The sequence below is a fragment of the Pseudochaenichthys georgianus genome, chromosome 21 (assembly GCF_902827115.2).
Source record: "Pseudochaenichthys georgianus chromosome 21, fPseGeo1.2, whole genome shotgun sequence".
NCBI lineage: Eukaryota > Metazoa > Chordata > Actinopteri > Perciformes > Channichthyidae > Pseudochaenichthys > Pseudochaenichthys georgianus.
The window spans coordinates 13,427,365-13,449,250 of record NC_047523.1 but is presented as its reverse complement, the minus strand read 5'-3'; the positions used below and the strand labels follow the sequence as shown (position 1 = coordinate 13,449,250).

At 41.0% G+C, this 21,886-nt stretch overlaps 1 protein-coding gene across 1 annotated transcript in view; it reads left to right on the top strand.

The window, feature by feature from the left end:
• The window catches only part of pth2ra (parathyroid hormone 2 receptor a), a 115,619-nt gene that overhangs the window by 23,871 nt on the left and 69,862 nt on the right, over positions 1-21,886 (top strand). The window contains exons 4-6 of the mRNA XM_034110473.1: positions 6,387-6,485; positions 8,005-8,120; positions 18,785-18,882. Coding sequence (XP_033966364.1) covers positions 6,387-6,485; positions 8,005-8,120; positions 18,785-18,882 — 313 coding nt within the window. The remainder of the gene's footprint in view (positions 1-6,386; positions 6,486-8,004; positions 8,121-18,784; positions 18,883-21,886) is intronic.

The following is a 21,886-nucleotide window of genomic DNA, read 5'->3' as shown; positions in this document are numbered from 1 at the left end:
TTGAACAGGTTATTTAACAGTGGAATAAAAGTATTTTAAACTATTGGAAAGCACGGAAAATGTGTGTGCATTGAGATTAACCATTAAGATGACATAAACATGAAGTCATGAACACTAACCCAGACATTAGTTGTCTAACTTGAACCTAAGACACTTGTAGCCTGTCTCTGCATTCCCCTTATTCCACAATAAGGGGAATGTCAACACAGACACCTGTCAACCCGCACTCAGCGCCGCTCCCCCTCCCTCCCGCTGAAATTATGAATGAAAAGCGTATAGTAATCATAGATAACACGGCAGGGTCCATGACAGTTTGTTTTTATCTGATTTAAAATAAACAAAGTCTTGGTTTTTAGAATATTAAACTTGTTTCGCCAAATTCAGATGATATATACAACTTTTAAGCTTGTAAAGGCATAATTACAAGCGGTTATTTAACATCACAGCAGGCATAACAACAGCCGGTGTTTGTTGTTTGTTTCCCCGGGAAACAAACACAATACACACAACGCGCCACAGATTATTTTGCGGTATTTGAAATCATGTCCGCAGCTCGCGACGTAACTAGGAGTCTAGTGGACGGTATCAGTAACTACATGTTTTTTTTTTATTAATTACGTTGTTTATAAATTAATCTGAGGGCCGCAAAAAGAGGAGGTGGGGGCCGCCATTTGCCCATCCCTTGTTTAGAGACACAAACAAATTCCTCATATTTTGGGTTTTAGATTTTTTCTGACGCTCTGCCATCGCACATTTTCTTTTTTTAATAACACCCCATAGGTGTTAATTTCCAATGTTGGATACGTCACATTGCCCGGCTGTTCTTTATTCCGCTGTTTACGTATATAATATAACCCATCGACAAAATCCATAGTTTGACAGACCTACAATTGTAAATACAATTTAGATTGAAATAAACATTGTGTAACGAAGGTAACTTCGTTACTATGGACTGACGGCTTTGGAGTCTTGTAATATTGCACATGTGGGTTTGCACTTTGTATAACAACTTCCCATTGCACAGTAATAATGTCACTCAGCACTTTAGTAGTGAACTTTGCACTTTATTAGCGTGATTTGCACAGTACAGTTTGGTATTGCATATTTGCATTAAAATGTCACATAATTTATACTATTTATTGATGTAGTATTTATTAAAGTGCACCTATCATGCTATTTTGAGGCAATAGCATGGTTCTCAGATATATATACAAATATATAAAAAACATGTCTATGAAGTGTTTTGCTCAAAATACCAAACATTTCTGAAACAGTATGGAGCTCAAAGGCTTTCTCTCGGCTTACGTCCAAAACAGTCGGGTATTGTTTCTGATAGCAACGTTTCTGATAGGGCCGTGGGTGTAAAGCCAGCCTACATTTCCGATATTACGTAATATCGGACGCAAATCTGAATCAACTCTGTTGTAGCCCCGTTTTTAGAGATTTGGGTACGGAGGAAAAGAGAGAGGGTTTTATTTTCTGACGCTGCGTGAGTTCCCCGACACACCGGGGACTAGGGATGGGTACCGATCCCCGGTATTAAACGGGCCCCGGGGCTGAATTATTAAAGACCGTGGTACCATTAAGCTCCAACGTTATTGGTATTTTTATCGGTACTGGAGATGTTTAAAAAATATATGTTGTAAGGGAAACTTCTGCAGCAATGGAGAGTCAGGACTCAGAGAGACACGAGGAGAGTTGGAGCTTTGATGTCAAACACTGATGGTTTATTACAAGGATACGGCCGGAGAATTCATATCACAAATCACAGCAGAAAAAGGTTCTGACTGCACGGGTGGGTTGTCATGTCAATTCTGATCAGCCTCGCATCTTGGTAGACCTTTTAACTAGTTTACAGAGAGTCAAATCCACATATTGGGGATGGGCGTAAACATTCTGCAGACACAGGAGATATCTCTCACTGAAGATATCCCCCAACTGGAAATACTCAATCACTTGTCAGTGGTGTTTTGAAGCCAGCGTTCTCACAGTCGTAAACCCCCCTATCAGGCCATAAAACTGACACTTAAGTGCTGGAGCACATTCCTTAAAGGAGATAACAGAATATTGGTTGGTTATTAATGTCAACAGGCAATAAGGTTAAATATCTAGGAGTAAAGACACAATTATTCCCTCACAGTTCCTCTCTTTTTATCATCTTTTATAACCTGAAAACATTAGTCTAATAATAATTTGGTCAATACTTAAATCAATAGGCATCTTCAGATTTGAGTGTGGTTTTACACAACATCAATTACATACATAGTAGAATAAGATTGAAACATTCAACCACAATGATTGACACAGACAATCACAATAGAAAATCATCTCATCAATGTTTGGATCACCTGTTGTCAAAAGCACAATAATGAACACACATAAAACACAGATGCACAATAGCAAAAACATCTATTTCAAAATAATATGTTTTAACAATTAACCATTAGTTGATCTCACTTATCAAACTATAAAATCAAAACCAGCTTGCAGTTTAAAGATTTACTTCAAGGCAATCACTAGTCAAAAGCATTTTAAACTCAGGACCATAAGAGATCCAGCTAAGGTATCCAACTCACAGTTGTGATTTGATCAATCTGTAATCTGCAAAATTGCAGTGTCTTCAATTTAGGATTACTTTACGTTTACTTCATTACATATTAAATCAAAAGACTATGGCATGATAACATAATTACATTACTTCAACTATCAATCATTATGTCATTTCAAAATCTGAAGGGAAAATTAAACAATTCTCAAAATGTTTAACAATCTGAAAAGGAAAAGTTAGACAAATATTCAAAGACTTTTGTAAAACCTGGAAAGGAATTACACATTCTTAAAATTTGAAACATCATTTTAGGTCTGTCTGTGCATGGGTAATACATTTAAGAGTAGTGTTGTTAAGCCTGATTGCTGGACAATTAAGGATATTAACATCTGTTATAATATTAGAAATATCTTATTATTCAATACCTTATAATCTGAAAATATCAATTAATTTATTTTGTTTAGTGTGAAAGTGTAATCTGATCCGACAAAATGTATTTATCACCACTATTTAAAACATGTCTGGTCATTGGAAATATAAAAACAATCATTAATTGCACATCTGTAAACATCTGGTCATTCAATTCAAATGTTATCTTTGTACGAGAGCTAGAAGAACATGTCCTCCTGACTCGTCCTCCTCCTCCTCTCTTTATGACACAGAATGTCTGGTGTGTAAAGGCATCCTGATACTGTAGATTAGCACTGAGGTGCTGATTGGCTCAAACTCTTCTTCATCAGAGCGCCACATTTCAACCCCCCTCCCCCCAATTGCTCTGCTTTTGTGTGGCTCATCCAGTGAGCACTGTAGTTGATCCCCCCAGTGAAACGGAGGCTCATCTGCCTGCATTCCTTCTGCTATTTGCTTGAGAGCAGTGCAACTGTGTATTCCAAGTGGCGCATCCAGGTGTCCCCCCCGTGATGGGAGAGGTTAAGAAGACATCAAACTCCTCCAAGAAACATGGAACCTTGTATTATAGAAGCCTCTGAAGCCCTCGCTCGTCCTGCAGAGTTGTCTGCTTGAGCCCACCGAGCAGAAAGATGAAGAAGCATCCCATCTCCTCAGAAAGTTGAAGATTAGAATCCTCTCATCTCAAACGACCTCGTGCCTCCTTGCCCGTGGCTGGCGGTGCTCTCTGCAGCCGGAGAGTGTGACCCTCTCTCTCTGACCCTTGGCCTTCAGAGCTGTCCTAGTTATTGGGTTAACACTTGATAGGGATGTTTTCATGAGTGCAGACAACTCAAAGTAATGGATTAGCACATTATCATTTCATTACAAAAATAGGATAGGCCCCACAGAATTATTTGGGAGCCTTCCTGACACATGCACATGCATACATTGAAGGTTTGTGTTATTTAACATGCAATAATGATATACTCATCAGTCCAAAGCAGAGAAATGTTATTTTAAGTTAAAGGTCAGCTAGTCCCTGTGGATATAACCCCTTCTCAATGATTCTAAATGTTATATTAATTCACCATTTACCGTTTGATAAAATATTAGTTTATCAGAAATACATTTCTTCTTCCATAAAACATAGGTTTGAGAAATACATGTTCCAATATGAAATCAATTACTCAATATAATTGACTCAATTGATTTCAAATGTGTGCTCTAAAATGATATTTATGAATGACTATTATCATTATTATAAGTAAGACAATAAATGGCAAAGATATGTAGAAAATAAACGTATTTAAGATACGTTCATAAGAAACGTAACGTGGGAGAAAATATGTTTCTAGAAGATATGTAGAAAATAAACGTATGTGAGATACGTTCATAACGAACGTAACGTTGGAGAAAATACGTTTCTAGCTAAACGAAGAATGCAGTTTAGTTCTGTGGGAATGTCATTTTTAGGAGACAAGGTTGCCATAATACATTCTGATGAAAAATACAAATTATTATGAATACAAATACAATAAAAGAAGCCTCCCATGAGTTACTACAAGCTATAAAGTAGATTTTAAAAACGTTTTATAGAATAAAAGCTCACTGCTGGACGTTGTAGAAATGCGTGTGTGCACCACGACAAAGGAGCCTCATTCACTTTGCATTGGGGTTGTTTGCGTGGTGCAATTTACACGTAAATGTAGCAAAGTTCGTGACTCCACCACGCAATGCGGTGTTAAGGAGTCGTGGTGGAGTCACGCATTCTGGTGAGATCAGGTTGCACACGCAGCTGCTACATCCAGTAACACACACACATGGAGGAGATGGCGGAGAGAACGCGCTCTGAGGTGTGGTTAAACTTCACTCGTCTCGATGTGGACAATGCTCGTTGCCAAAAGTGCAATAAGAGTTGAGCATGTAAGGGCGCCGGTAAGACGAGCAATTTGTCGAAACATTTAGCAATAGTGCACCACATTCAGACGGAGAAATGCAGAGTTTTCGACTGTCTTTGTAGTAGCTCTGTAGCCCCATCCACGAGTAATGTTTCCACGTCAGGTGTTATGTATGCTAGCAGCAACACACGGAGTTAACTCAATTATACAAACATGGGTTAATGATTAGAGGTAACTGAGTTACTCTTTATGTTGTTAAAGTTTCAGCTATTCTGTTTACAATTCTTTCATACGATTTGTTAAAACATACGATTTGTTAAAACATTGTCGTTTCTTTTGATGTGAAATATAATGTATTTAATTTAAAGAAAAGGCAATGTTAGTTTTGTTCACAATGTCTTTAGTTAGTTTACCTTTTTTTTCTCCAGAAGAACCAATAAAAGTACCGTTAAAAGACCGGATCGATAAGCGGTATCGATAAAAGTAGTAGTACCGTTAAAACCTTAACGATACCCATCCCTACCGGGGACACATATTTATCTTTAAAATACATCAAAAAGTGCACTTTGCATGATAGGTCCCCTTTAAATGATTAAAACGTATTATTTGGAATGTCGTCTGGCAGATGCTGGTCGGGTCCTCGGCTCCACCTGAAAAGAGAGTGGGTTAGCGAGAGCGCCAAAAGTGTTTATGATTGTGTAAGAATGACAGCGCCCCCCTGGCGGAAACGCTGGTTGGGAGTGCATTTATATTTATTCTGGTCAGTTGTAATGTTTGTTTTGGGGTTAACTTAGCAGATGGCTATGGACAACTAATGATGCTATGAACATAATATTGTGGATGTTCTTTATGGCAATTGCGATGATGTGTATTTATTATTTTCACCTGTGAATGGTTTCTCCCAATTGTGAGGATAATCTATAAATGAGCCAGTCTTCAGTCGGAGAGGAAAGGGTGAACATGTACAGAGAAGGGTGAACATGTACAGAGAGTGGTGGACACGACATGAGACTTCATCATGGGCTTCATCTGAACACAAAACCCCCTGTTGGTCAAAGTGTGTAAAACAGGCAGATTTGACATCTCAATAGTGTGCTGGATCTCATATAGAGTTCCCAATGAGTAAAGCCTTAGAATAACTCTAACAATGGCATGACTAGATCATTTTAATGACACATTTGTATTCAAATGATGTAAATGATTACATTTCGTACATGTTTCCAGGTCCTCAAGTGATTTTAAGGACCAAAAACTGATTTTCAACTCTGATAGTAACGGATTAACGGATAGTGTGAGCATTAATTTCAAGTTTCCAAAATGCAATTTCAGATACAATTGGGTTTTGTGAATTATATTTCAACGAGCTTTGCACAAGAGACACTGTAAGCTGTTTCTTTTTTTGTTAAGCCCATCTATTTACCCCACTCTTGATTTATTGATTTTAAATAATGGAAACCCTTCTTTTCAGGTTTTTTACTCTGTGGTTTACAGTATATGTCCGATGTGTATAGTTTGTTAATTTCCTCTAACTCATACTCTTCTCCCTGCAGATGAGGTGTGCCCTCCAGACTGGGACGGGCTTATCTGTTGGCCCGGGCTTGCTACCAAGGTCCCCTGTCCGACTTATATCTTCGACTTTAACCACAAAGGTTGGCAGTTATTTTTTATTTATTTGCAGATATACCACCGCTAGAACTGAGCCATTTATTTACATATTCAGTTTTGGTGGCAGTTCTTCCTGTTTGTCCAGAAGTCTTCTCATCAGGGCTCTATAAATAAAGAACTACAGCAGATGTGTAATATTTAATGCAGCCGAACCGTGGTTAAAATGCCGTTATGTGATGACTTGCAAAGAGAAAAGCAAGCACACTCGGAATGAAGTATTATTTCATTTTTAAAAAATGTTTTGGGATTTCACATCGCATAAACAACACATCCCAACATGCATTGCAGCTAAAACATCCAATCACTGAGCTGAGAATCTTGCCTACGTCTGTTTCCGGTATTGTTTATGACGGATGTATTTTGTTATACACACATTCCTTCACATTTTAATTTGAATTTACATTAAAGTATTTCGTGAGGCCTTCTAAAATGTTTTTAAATATAACTAGGGTTGTAGTTGAAGAGTTTGTAAATTAACATGAACCCAAGCTGTTGCCTGGCAACACAATCTCACAACGTCACACACATGGATTAACATCGATTTAATACATTAATGTAGCCTTTGTTACTGCTAAAAGAGGTGTCAACCAGCTGGGGCAACAAGAAAATCCGCGAAATCGAGTTTGACTATTAAAAAATAAATAATTATTATATTAATATTGACAATAACAACCGACTGTCGGGGTAGAGCATTTGCTTGGCATTTCCGGGTATTTCTCCACTGGTCGGGCCATGTTACTTAACAATACCATGTAACTGTCACCTTTGAAGGGACGAAATCGTGACCCAGCATGGTAAATCGTCACATGTTCACGTCTTGCCGTTATACCGGGTTGCCTATCACTGAGTATGAAAATTACATTTTTTATAAACTATATATAAAGAGCATAATGTGTTGCAATGACGTCTCGCACCATACGCTTCAGCTGAGAACGGAATGCGCTTGAATTTCGATGCAGCGGGGAGCGTTCTCATGGGGTCTATTATCAACGCTATGGGAGATCTATGAAGGTCTATGGGACACCCTGCCCGTTGAAAACTAACGCTCAAGGGGTACCTATTACACACCCTGTGCGTAATATGGTGACAGGGAGGGGCCCTGACCCACCGTCAACATGTGACGGGTTGGGAGTGAGAACGTGAAAATCGCCAGCTTGATCGCAACTTTTTAGTTTGCCATAACAAACATTGCAGACTACTCAATTAACCCAATTAAATTAATGTTAGCATCTTATTCAATGCTAATACTGAAACAAATGTATAACGTTGGTTTCTATAGTCCATTGTTAAGCAACTGCAATCATGGCTGTTTATGCAACTTCCGTTACTAGCAAAGATGGCGTAAAGTGCAAAAGTGTCCACACCCAGCCTAATGACCACTATAAGTTCACCCTCCAGGTCCTATAGTGCACTGCAAGCTGCATGAATGGCGCTAATCATCAAGAAGTCCAGATTTAGGTTTCTATTGGAAATGTCCGAAATGATTTAAAGTATGTTTTTCAGGACACGCTTACAGGACATGTGATGTCAACGGTTCTTGGGTGTTTGCGCACCGCTTGAACAAAACATGGACCAACTACTCGGAGTGCTTCCTTCAGCCCACTGATGAGAAAGGGAGAGTAAGTATGACTGTAAAACATTAAAGGAGGATCTGATTATGTTAACCAGCTGCAGCTGTTATTATTCCTACACACCATTAGGAATAATAATGGGTTATCCAACCTATCGTTGGAGGTGAGAGCATGCTGCTTATACCCAGGGGGCAAAGTCATTTTACAGACATGGAATGTTGTAAAAGGTTGTCCACCAGAAATGATATATAGGACCTTCAAGGATCACAACCTGGGTGGTCAACTAGCTACTGGAAAGCTACAGTGAGGGTCCAAACAATGCAACCCCTATATGAAAAAAAGTCAAAGATTCTGTCTGGATCAGATGCCATCATTCTCTTTCTGATTGAATATCTCTGTGACAGTTCATGGTAAAGACAAACTGAACCTATTGAAATAGCAGAAAATAAGCTTTCAGGTGAAGCCTTGGTTAAGCCTGTTCTCGATAAGGCCACTAGATGGCGCTGTGACTTTTTTGTCTCTCCAAAGCGAAATCCATTTCAAGCAATGCACTTGCTGTGGTCAAAATGGATAAATATACTTAAAAGATTATTTCTATATAACATATTGAAGGGTTTACATTAATATACACAATGTTTGCTGCCGATGCTAAGTTGAATTGCTTCAATGTTTACAGATTTTCCGGTTTACAGACTGGAAAGCTAAAGGCAGCAACATTCAAAATGGCCGCCACTTTCTTTGCAAAACCCTTTAATTGAAGGTGTTATAGGACAAGGCAAACTGAATTCAACTTATCTGGAAGTTGACATTAAGTTCAACTTAATGTCAAATCAATATCTTTTTATTATTTGTTCAAATCAATGTCTTTGTTTTTGTGAAAAATATCCTATTTTGATCATGAAATAAACAAAATTCCTGGTGGCAAAACATTTATTTCACATTCTCTCTTCTTAGTTATTAACTAAAAATCAACAGATATGATCAGAAGTTGAACACAAAATAATCATTCACATGGCCCAGAACTAGAAATGTTTTAATTATTTAAGAAGAAAAGGGAGAAAAGTAACCTACACTGAATATACAGTACAAATGTTTTCAATTAACACATGGTGGTATTCATGGTAGTGTCGCAGAAAGCTTTTTGCTTTCTATTCATTTTCTGAGTCACAGCTGCTGTCACTGCTCTCAAGTGTGGCAGTGTGTATCCTTCTGCATTTGGTTGCCAGTCCTTGGCAATGGCACCCTATGTAGCATGGAACTGCCTTATTCTGACAGCCACATGAGATTGTCTTGTTCATCGACACAGGCCAAGCTGGCTTTGTAGATGGTACCGGAACTATCCATTGTCCAGAGACCATCCAAAATTCTGTGCATGGGGGGATTTATGGCTTGGCGATGTGTGCGTTCTTTTCAGGTGCAGCAAAAATGCATTCTCTGTTGGGGGTAATCAAATCAAATCAAATCAAGTTTTATTTATATAGCACATTTATAAACGATTTTTGGTCTAGCCAAAGTGCTGTAAATGTAATAAAAATAGCCTACAGTAGAGACACTTTACAGCAAATAAAACATCACAGATTGTTCAGAATATCAGTATGGTAAAAACGACACCCTCTATCCTTAGACCCTCACATCGTACAAGGAAAAACTTCCAGAGAAAACCCACAGTTTAAAGGGAAAAAATGGGAGAAACCTCAGGGAGAGCAACAGAGGAGGGATCCCAGGACGGACAGACGTGCAATAGATGCCGTGTGTAAATCGAAGAGATAATACATTTTACAGCATATAGACAGAATGTTAGGAAATGCATGTGTCTGTAATAAGAAGATGAATCCACGAGGATGTCAGCTACAATCCTGTGGAAGCCATCAGGGAAGCAGCATGACGAGACCCAAGGCAGGACCGCAGAGACAGGTTCAGCCACGACCCGAAGTCCACGACTTAATCCAGAACTCAGGATAGAGGATCCAAGACACAGGACTACAGCAAGAGGATCAGCCTTGACTCCGGATCCCGGCGTAGATATAGATAAAAAACAAGAAAAAAGATTTGGCTGGGTTAATCGGAACAAGAGAACACACAGACACAGACAGAGAGGGAAAAGGTCATTGGATAAAAGTTATTCTTGATATAATAATAATAATAATAATAGATTTAATTTGTTAGCGCTTTTACAGGTGCTCAAAGATGCTTTACAGATATAGTGAAGGGAAAAGAAAAGGAAGGAACAACAAATACATATATAGTTAAAGTCAAATAATACAAAAACAATCACACATTAAAAGCCAGATTGAAGAGGTGAGTTTTTGTGAGTTTTTTGAAGGTGGTGAGGTCAGTGCAGTCTCTGATGGGTTGGGGGAGTGAGTTCCAGAGGGAGGGGGCAGCGACGGAGAAGGCTCTGTCCCCCCAGGTCCGGTGATTGGTGCGGGTGGGGATGGATAGGAGGTTGGCTTCTGATGAGCGGAGGCAGCGGGAAGCGGCGTGGTGGTGCAGCAGGTCTGTGAGGTAGGGGGGGGCCTGATTGTTGAGGGCTTTGTGAGTAATGAGGAGGACTTTGAAGTTGATTCTTTGACGGACGGGGAGCCAGTGGAGGTTCTGGAGGATGGGAGTGATGTGGTCTCGGGAGCGGGTGTGGGTGAGGAGGCGGGCAGCAGAGTTCTGGATATGTTGGAGTTTATTGAGGAGGTTGGATGGTATGCCGTAGAGGATGCTATTGCAGTAGTCGAGTCGTGAAGTGATGAATGCATGAATCAGGGTTTCAGCAGCAGAGGAGGAGAGTGATGGGCGGAGACGGGCAATGTTTTTGAGGTGGAAAAAGGCGGTCCTGGTGATGTGATTTAAGTGGTGGTTGAATTTGAGCTGACTGTCGAAGATGACTCCGAAGTTGCGGATGTGAGGGGGGGAGATAGAGTGTGGCTGTCAATGGTGAAGTTGACATTCTGGATGTCTTTGATACAGGATGGGGGGCCGATGATGATGATGTCTGATTTGGCACTGTTCAGTTGGAGATAGTTTGTTTGCATCCATGCTTTTATTTCTGAGAGACAGTTGGTGAGAGTGGAGTGTGTTGTGGGGGTGATGGTTTTTGTTGAGATATAAAGTTGGATGTCATCGGCGTATCCGTATATCCGTATGCGTATAGATATCCCTCTAGAAATATCTCATGAACTTCCCCACTCAATCTATCAAGACCCGAGCAGTTCTATTAAATATAGATAAGAAACAGAGATAGGGAGCACAAAAACCTATCTCTTCGTCAGATGCACTCCCCCGCTTATCTAAGCGACTCTTTACCCCGTTACCCTCTACAAGGCCATAGACCAGCAGAGGGAAAATGGGGGGTGGGTAAGGGTTTTTAAGAATAAACCGCAAGGGTCTAAAGGGAAAAAAGATGAAATATAAGGTACTATATTTTAAGTAATCCTATGTACTATTCCTATATTCGAATAATGTATAAACTATTTTAAAAATACTTTATGAAATCCTATGTTATGTTATAAATATTAAAATAAGGAACTAAATGAATAAATAAATGACTAAATAAATAAATGAATAGATAATTAAACAAAAGCCAGAGAGAAACATTGAGTTTTAAGTGTTGATTTAAAAAATCCCAGGGTCTGGGCCGACCTCACATGGAGGGGCAAAGTATTCCAGAGCCTAGGGCCAGCCGCTGCAAAAGCTTGATGCCCTCGGGTTTTAAGCCTGGTCTTAGGCACGATCAACAACAGCTGATCAGCCGACCTTAAGGCTCTGCCTGGGGCATAGCGATGGAGGAGTTCGGCTATATAGGCAGGAGCCAGCCCATTTAGGGCTTTAAAAACAAATAAAAGGAGTTTAAAATCTATTCTGAACCGAACTGGAAGCCAGTGCAATGAAGCCAGAATTGGGGTGATATAGTCGCGCTTTTTATGGCCAGTGAGAAGACGTGCAGCTGCATTCTGAACTAGCTGGAGGCGTCTAATTGAGGCCTGGTCCATACCCACATACAGAGCATTGCAGTAATCCAGTCTCGAGGTAATAAACATTTGGACTACCTATGTTGCAAATGTATTATCTTTTCAATTTACACACGGCATCTATTGCACGTCTGTCCGTCCAGGGAGAGGGATCCCTCCTCTGTTGCTCTCCCTGAGGTTTCTCCCATTTTTCCCTTTAAACTGGGTTTTCTTCGGAAGTTTTTCCTTGTACGATGTGAGGGTCTAAGGACAGAGGGTGTCGTATTGTCATACTGATATTCTGTACACACTGTGAAGACCACTGAGACAAATGTAACATTTGTGATATTGGGCTATATAAATAAACATTGATTGATTGATTGATTGATTGATTGATTGATTGATTGATTGATTGAACAAAGGCGTTAATAACCCTTTCTAGGTCTTTAAAAGATAAAAATGACTTGGTCTTAGCCAATAGTCGTATTTTGAAAAAGCAGGTCTTGACTACAGTGCTAACCTGCTTATCAAATTTAAAGCCGCTGTTGAAGGTCACTCCAAGGTTCATAACAGAGGGGAGGATATTTTTATTGAGGGAGCCCAGAATATCAACCGGGGAGCATATTGGTTGGGGTCCAAAAAAGATGACCTCGGTCTTGCTCTCATTGAGGGTGAGGAAGTTTTGGCTCAGCCAGGATTTAATCTCTGTTAAGCAGTCCTTCAACTGCTGTAGTGAGTTGGCATTTTGATTGAGAGCCAGATACATCTGTACATCATCAGCGTATATTATAGGGATATTATGTTTTGTGAGAATTGAACCTAGAATAGAAAAAGGATGGGGCCCAGAATCGAGCCTTGGGGAACCCCACAAGTAAGAGGGGCTTTGGCAGAGGAGAAGGCACCTAGCTGCACTGAGAAGCTACGGTCTGTCAGGTAGGACCTGAACCATGCAAGGGCAGAGCCTTTAATGCCTGCGGACTGTTCAAGCTGTGACAACAGGATACTATGATCCACAGTGTCAAAGGCAGCAGTTAAATCTAACAGCACCAAGACAGCTGGGCTGCCTGAGTCGGCGGCTAAGAGCAGATCATTAAAAACTCTTAAAAGGGCTGTTTCAGTACTATGCATAGGTTTAAAGCCAGACTGACATTATTCATGGTGCCATGCATGGTTAAAAATGACTGCAGCTGGACGTAGACTACTCGCTCCAGGGCTTTAGATAAAAAGGGTAGCTGGGAGATGGGCCTGAAATTTGCGAGAATGGAGGGATCGAGATTTTTCTTTTTAAGTAGTGGCTTAACCACGGCATGTTTGAAGGCAGCTGGGACACATCCTGAGCTAAGAGAGGTGTTTACAAGCAATACAAAAATTGCTCCAACTGATTCGAAAACATCTCTGAGAAGGCGAGAGGGAATGCTGTCTGAGGTGCAGTTTGTCGGCCGCAGGTGCTTGACTACATCCGAGAGAGAAGAGAGGGATACAGGCTCAAAATGGTCGAGGACAGCAGGGCACAGAAAGGGAGCAGGATCTGGGGTAGCACTAGTATAGGCTAGCCTAAGAACAGATACTTTTTCGATACAACATTTAAGAAATGTATCGCAGAGAGTAGTTGATGGCACAATTGGAGAAGCATCACAAGGATTAATGATCGAATTAAGGACATTAAAAATAACTTGAGGTTTATGGCTGTTTTTGGAGATTAGCAGAGAAATATACTCTGTTTTGGTTGCTTTGACTGCCGTCTGATAATCGGAAAGGCAAGCACGAAGAATTTCTAAGGAGACATGAAGTTTATCCTTTTTCCATTTTCTCTCTGCACGCCTGCAAGCACATCTAAAAGCGCGAGTACAATCATTGAGCCACAGCTCTGAGAGAACTTTGTTGCGTCTAAGCGTAAAGGAAGCAACATAATCCAGTATCAGTGTGCATGTCGAATCAAACAAAGAGATAAGCTCATCCGCACTAAAAGCACAGTTCACCTCTAATTTACAAATCGGATAAGTATTAAAAGCATCTGAAAACTGTGATGCAGTCAAGGGGTTAATTGAACGCAGACAACGCGCAGAAGCACGTGATTCAACTCCTACAGAAGGGATAGAGGTTGTAAACAGAACCGGTAAATGGTCTGAGATACACGTTCCTGCACAGATTTCATCCACAGAGATAGACAATCCAAACGATAATACTAAATCTAAGGTGTGTCCTTTATCGTGTGTTGGGCCATCCACGGACTGAATGAGACCGAAAGAGTCGAGGAGGTTTAAAAAATCCCTAACCAGAGGTTTAGACTCGCAGCACACATGGACATTAAGTAATAGCTTTAAGAGCGTCGATTTGTTGTTCAGGAACTTGTATGCTCTCAGTTTGCCCAGATCAGAACCCTCAAAGTGATCAGCTTTGGATGTATATACAGTGATGGTGAGGTCTTGTGCCTGATTGAGGAGGTCATCTGTTATGGCATCGGCGGGGTTCTCACCAAACTCTTCAAGTGCAGGTATGTCCAGACTGATGCTGCTCTTGAACCATGCCCTCTTGCCAGTGAAATATGGATAACTAGTGGTATCTCTACCACTCAGACTGTGGATGAAGGGCATGGCACAACACTGTGAAGGTCCCAGTGCCACAACCATTTCATGTATAGGCAGGTATATGCATTCTGGCCTGTTCTCACCCACAGCTCTGTTAGATCACTGAGGTGGGTTGCACCACAGTACAAGCATGTGGTAATGATGTCGGTGTCATTTGCATACGACAACTCTGTCAACTCCCTCATTCTGGGCACTGTAGAGAGAGTGTGGAGGAAGATCCTAGAGTCAGCCTCCTGCTGTGTTGATTCAAGAGCAAGAATATCCATAACAGACCATGCTGTGAGCACCACACTCTTCGTCTCTTCTTTGAATCCACCACCCAGGTAGAGATGAGTGGGGCTAATACCAGGTTCAAGTTGTTCATCCTCACACCACTTCTCACAAAGGAAGCCCAGCAGGTTTGCTTTGTTAGCAGACACTGAACCAAACTTCTTTGGATCCCGAGCTGTGTACTGCTCACTGACTTCATACACTTTCGCTGGTTTGGATCTGGCATATCTCTGTTCCTGCTCAGCTGACTTGAGGCTGGTTGTACTGTATTTGTCACAACAGAAGTGTATGATGTCAGTGCCAGGAGGCACATCAATCAGCAGCAGGTGCCTGTATCGCTCAGCGATCACTCCAGATCCTTCTCCTCTGTGAAAAGACCAGTGTTGTATGGCGGACATGGCATCTACGACTACTGCTGTCTTGAGGCAGTCTTTGGGCAGATCAGGGATGCTGCTTACTTTGTTTTTATCTTTCAAGATCTTCACAAGGCCCGCCTTGGTCCCTGTTCTCATTCTGCCATCTTCCTGGAAGAGGGATGGGGGAAGTCAACAATGCTGAGTTCTCCTGTTTTGTGTATGGAAGGTGTTTAGCTTTACAACACTTGTCTTCTTCTGGTCACTGGACAGTGACTCTGACAATGCCTTCAAACCAACTGCTTTCACACTCAGGTTGTCCTTGACTGTGGGATCTGCACACTCACCAGTAGATATATTGTTCAGGGATGGTGTGGCTGTCGTGAATGGGTTGGTCTCTACTGCTGCCATTACCTTGACTACCATCTCTGCATCCCTGTTGACACGACTCCAACCAGATTCATGGTGGGGGCTGGAGAAATGGAGGTGCAGCGTAGACTTGAGCTCTGCAGAGATAGCTGCAGTGAGTGGTTTTGTGTAGACCCACTTCATCCTGGCAGCACGATTGAGTGTAATGCCACCCAGACCACTTGCTTCCTTGGCATCTGCATTATATGTCTACTCCAGAAGCATATCAGGAGAGACACCATTGTGGTTGCCATCTGCTCTTCGTCCAACAAATGCACCTGCCATCAGTGCTTCATGTGCCTTAGGGGCTGTCTCTGGCAGTTTCTTCATTTCAGACAAATACAGACGCAAAGACTGCTGCCCATATTTGTAGTGTCCTGCTGCAGTGAGGTAAGGTAGCATCCATGCTGATTCACAGAGATCTCCTGCCCAGTAACCTTCCCGCTGGTAGTAGATGAACCTGTGGAGAATGTCTGACATCTCCAGAAAGATTAACCAGAAAACTGCAGAGATTCCTGGAAAAGTAACATCTGTTCTTGTAGGATTTATATCTGTGGACGTGACATCTGGATGATCACCAACTTCTCAGTAGGAGTGGTGTCTTTCTCAAACAACATCTTCACAACATGTTCTACTTGTGACTGCCAGTGTTGGGTTTCTCTGTCTGCTGCACATCCCTCAAATGCTTGCCAGTACAAGCGCTACATGGCCTCACTGAGGATCCTGAGAGCATGCATGGTTTGGTAGTGGTCAGCCTTCTCACCAAACATCTTCTTGGCAGTCCCTTCCTGAAACAGACCAGCTGCAACAAGAATATCCTCTGCACCTGCATCCCTGATGATCTTGCAAACAGCCTTCATGTAGTTATGAGCTTGGGGAAATCCCCCCAGCAGCAGGACTACATTCCAGAACTCATCTCTGTGCTTGTCTCTGATGGCAACTGCGAGTTCATATGTAGCCTGATCTCCAATGATAATGGTATACTTGTCTCCCAGTGCATGCGATGTCTTGATCAGCCGTTTCATTTCTTCTTTCAGGACAGCAGGATCAGTTAGAGATGCTGGGATGAGAGGAAGATAGCCAATGATACTGGCCGGTCTGTGTGGGTGGAGGTCTGCACAGAAGGCAGAAAAGCCAGGCAGTCCTGCTTCTGCATCTGGAGGAGCATCCTGCAATTCTGAAGTTGTAACCATTCTTGCTATATGCCACATAGAGTAAGTAACAGGTCTTCAGCTGTGCCATCTGAGGAAGTATCCAGACTCGCTAGCTTCTCAATATGCTCAAGTGACCTGGACCTCTGCCTGTCTTTAGCTGAGACGTGTCACATGGGAGCAGGTAGGTCAGTAACATCTGAGAGAGTCTTCTTTCTATCCGAGGTAGAAGTGGGGAGTCTAGCACCCTCCTGGACCCGCACAATATTTTGGTTTTTAATTATGATTGCAGTGGTGGCATTAAAACTCCCACCCTCCAGTGTCTTCTTCTTCCAGTCCAGATTGTCCATGGCAAACACATGGGGGATCTCGCTGTTTTTCATCATGGTCTCTGGGATGTAAACACCATCAGGTTCAACCTGCTGCATGACCTTCTAACTTTGTGCTGTTAGCTGACGCTGCATATGTTCATAACTGATCCTAAGCCCCAATCTGTTGTTCATCATATGAGTAATTTACTACGTGTCTGGTTGAATAAGTGGTAGGTAGTGACTATGCCCAAAGGTGTTGATACGCCAGATGCTAATGTAACACTAATGTAGCGTGCTGATTTAGACGCTTGGTGTTGGAATTGTTTTCCATTAGGTAAAATGGTTATTTTCCTCTGTTAGCTGAGTTTCTTCCCGTTAAGTGGGTATGCCACATTAATAGGTTGTTAAATATTAACAAGCCCTGGGATGGTGTTTCTTACAAGATGCTGCGTCTGCCCCCGGTACCGGGGCAATCGGGCTCAAGAGGTTTTAAAATGTGCATATCAAGGGGGCATGGAATTGATCCATACAGCACTGCACACACAAAAAGATCACACACATGAAATCAAATGATAATAAATATATATTGATTAAATGAATAATACTGTAAAACTGAATTACAAATTATTAAATAATTTTAGCTTACAGTAACAGTGCTGGCTAGCTAGCTAGCTAGCTAGCTTAAAATCCTCTCACTTGCTGGAAAATCTGTAAACATTGAATCAATTCAACTTAGCATCGGCAGCAAACCTTGTGTATATTAATGTAAACCCTTCAATATGTTATATAGAAATAATCTTTTAAGTATATTTACAAGTGCATTGCTTGAAATGGATTTCGCTTTGGAGAGACAAAAAAGCCACAGCGCCATCTAGTGGCCTTATTGAGAACAGGCTTAACCAAGGCATCACCTGAAAGCTTATTTTCTGCTCTTTCAATAGGTTGGCTCAGTTTGTCTTTACCATGAACTGTCACAGAGATATTCATTCAGAAAGAGAATGATGGCATCTGATCCAGACAGAATCTTTGACTTTTTTTCATATAGGGGTTGCATTGTTTGGACCCTCACTGTAGCTTTCCAGTAGCTAGTTGACCGGGTTGTCCACCCAGGTTGTGATCCTTGAAGGTCATAGATATCATTTCTGGTGGACAACCTTTTACAACATTCCATGTCTGTAAAATGACTTTGACCCCTGGGTATTAGTCCCATACACAAGACTATTCATTTATGACAAAGAGTGTCAGCATATGTAAGAGTCTAAACTGTCAATCTCACAGGAAAAGCTCATGTGGAGGCTGACTGTGAATAATCTGGCAAAGAACAAATGCACTGAATCATTCCATATGCCATTAAAACACAATAAAATGCTTGCAGAATACAAAAAGAATAAAGACAGTCCAATATTATTTGATTGAACAGAGCACATAGGCACCAATACAAAATAATCATATTAGAATGTTTAAGTGTAATTAATATAGCAGCATTTACGTTGTATATGAATCCAGTTTTCTTGCAACTGGTATTCTAGTATATTTCCCTGTCAAAATGCTAATAGAGAAGGATTATCCCTCTGGGTCTTTTTTGGCTTCTATGTTAGGACATCTTTTATCCCAGCAGCTGTATGTGTTTCTTCTGCAACTCTATCTCACCTTAAAGAGTTCACTGAATGGAAAATATGTCTCTCTGTTCCAGCAAGACTTCTTTGAGCGGCTGTGTGTCATGTACACCATTGGCTATGCTGTGTCCTTTAGCTCTCTGCTGGTGGCCATCGTTATCATCGGATATTTCAGGTGAGAAAAGAGCTTTTATGATGGGTTATTTTTGTGACAAACAGACACATCGGGGGGAATAACTACAGGAGGCTTTGGCTCCCAGGTATGTGTTTGTCCCAGAATGGAGGTTCTAACTTGTGTGCTGAAAAGTATCAACTGCAAGAAATGCAAAACAATATCAAGGTATAATCAATGAAAAGATGCATAGCAACACATTTAATTTATCATCCAATGGTTACTGGTAGTCAAGGCTGATGGTACCCCCGAAAAGTATCATGAGATAGGGTGCCGTAATACAGTGACGTGCGGTGAGGTTCATGGCTGGTGAGCAGAGTTGGGTGTAACGCGTTACTGTAATAATATTACTTTTGTCGGTAACGGAGTAGTGTAACGCGCTACTTTTATAATTCAGTAATCATACTACAGTTACTAACATTTCCCCGACACGCGTTACTTCGTTACTTACTAAAATCAGTCATAATCAAACCTCAACAAACACCTGCAAAGAACACATGCTAATGTGAAGCTAACGCACAGCTATTTGTTGTTTGTTTATATCACGTAGTCTGTTCTTCTTCTCTGTTTTCCGGTTGTTGCCTGTTTTGAATGACGAATACACACTACCGCCGCCTGCTGGTAAGGAGAGTTATTGCCATTCACGCATGCGCAGTTCGTACGTGCTCGGCTGAAGTCTTTGCGGTGTCTGGTTCCAGTGCAACACATGGCCAACACGCAGGAGAACACGCCGACGCAACAGCGTGAGCAGAGATAGACTGCACACAATATACAGATAGCAGGAGACAGAGGACAGCCACGGTCAGATATGAAAACATTCAGGATCTGGATCAGTCTTATGCGACAATGGAAACTGAACTAAAGAGAACATTGGAAACTTTAGCAGTCTGCGTGATCTGCGTGCAGGGAGGGGCGCCCTGCGAGTAAAGTAACGAGTAAAGTACCAAGTAAAGTACAGAGTTACTTTATGTAGAGAGTAACGAAGTAGTGTAATATATTACTTTTTTAAAAAAGTAATATGTAATATATTACTTTTTAGTAACGACCCCATCTCTGCTGGTGAGGCACTGACTCTTTCAGAGTCAGATTTACAAATATTATATTTTGACCTTAATCGAAATGTTCGATTATTTTCAAAAGCTTTTTTAGTCTGATGCTTCGATTCATTTTAAACAGACTGTTCAACAAAAGGATACCCAAAATCTAAATATTGGATTGTTCTTTCTTAGTAAGATCCCATGTTCATTACAATTGGGGTCTTACCTTGACTTGAAGATGAAGTCCATGCTATCCTTCTGGACAACAATCTCCATTACATTTTTGTAAAAGTCTTCCTTATCTTCCCGTAGTTTCAAAAGTCTAGCTTGTTGTTTGCGTCTACCGTCTCTGCGTAGAATAACAGTAGCAACAAGAACCTGTGGGCTCACGTGCGCCCCCTTCAGTGCGGCAGAGGTTATGGCTGCCTCTCCTGGTGCTTTTTTCATTGCCGTTGTATGATGAGACCAGCGGGCCTAAATATCATATATACGTGAAATAAGTTATTTAGAGACTATGGATGGCGAGGATAAATGTAATAAAGGGATCGACAAACATTACATTGGTGACATACAGTGAGATGGTAACAGGCATGCGCTTAGGGACCGCTTTCCAGCCAGTTTCTGTGGGGTGACGCATTCTGAGGTGAGGCAGAGCTCATCTGTGTCTCATGCGCTTAGTGCCCGCGCTCCAGCCAGTTACTGTGGGCTTACGTGAGGCAGAGCTCATCCCTGCTTCACTCCTCATCGCTCCCATGTAGTTGTAACGGAGCTCGGCCAATTTGCTGATTTTGACTATAAAAAGCGATTGGAATCATACAGAAATCACACTTACAACACAGATCAGTGGAGACATTTTATTATTATTACTATTTAGTTTTTCTTTAGTTGTTTTTCCGTTAGGCCTACATTGGAGTATGACAGGTGAGGCTCTGCCTTTACATTACAAATCCTTGTTGCCGCTGATGAATTTTTCTACGTGTCTTGCATGAAGTGGGACATGCTTAACCCGACAGCTTGACTGATATGGAAAAAGTTGGAAACAGCATTTGGAAACACTTGAGACTTTAAACTGAATTTTTAAGTAACATTTAATTAAATTGAACTGTGATTTCATAAAAAAAAATACCTTGAGGTTCTGCACATTTTCTCCGAAGAATCCTATGACCTAATTGGAATAAAGAGCAATACTGGTAGATCAATGTACTGTTTTGTGAAAAAAAGGTTAAAGAGGCCCTATTATGCTTTTTAGGGTTTTCCTTTCCTGTAGTGTGTTATATGGTATATAGGTTTGTGTGCACGTTAATCCCAAAGTTGGAGTTTCCCAACACTCACCTGAAACACCTCCATTGTAGTCTTGTGTTTACTTTCGTAACATAGTGAGATCACTATATAATACTCGTGCTTCTATTGGCTAGCACAGCGGTTCCCAGCCTTTTTCAACTCAGGCCCATTCAAGAATCAACATATTTTTGCGGCCCACATTCAACCATGAACAATACTGAGGCTAAATAAAGTTCTGATTATCAATTCAGAACATGTGTCACGTTGTAAATCCAGTAGAACAGACCGCTGTAAGGTACTGTAATGACCGTTGCTAAGGAGGATCAAGGAAGAGAAAGGAAAATAGGTTAAAATAAAAAAATTATGATAATCTTAATAATGGACAAAACATGATGTTTTGCAAATTATTTGGCGGCAAATATTGAATTTACATGTACACCCTATAATATTTTATTTGGGCTTTTAGATGAAGACTGCACACAGTTCATAAATATAACTATTCTTCTGGCTAAAATACATATTTTTAAAAGTCAATCAAGGAGTAATCTTAATTTAAGGTGTTTGAAGAGTAGATAAAAAATCAAATGTCTTTTGAAAAAAAATATTGCCACAAAAATTGAAAGGTTGGCTCAACACGCCATGAAAAGGGAAATAATGAGCTCTAACGAAGAGTGGATTAAAGGAACAAT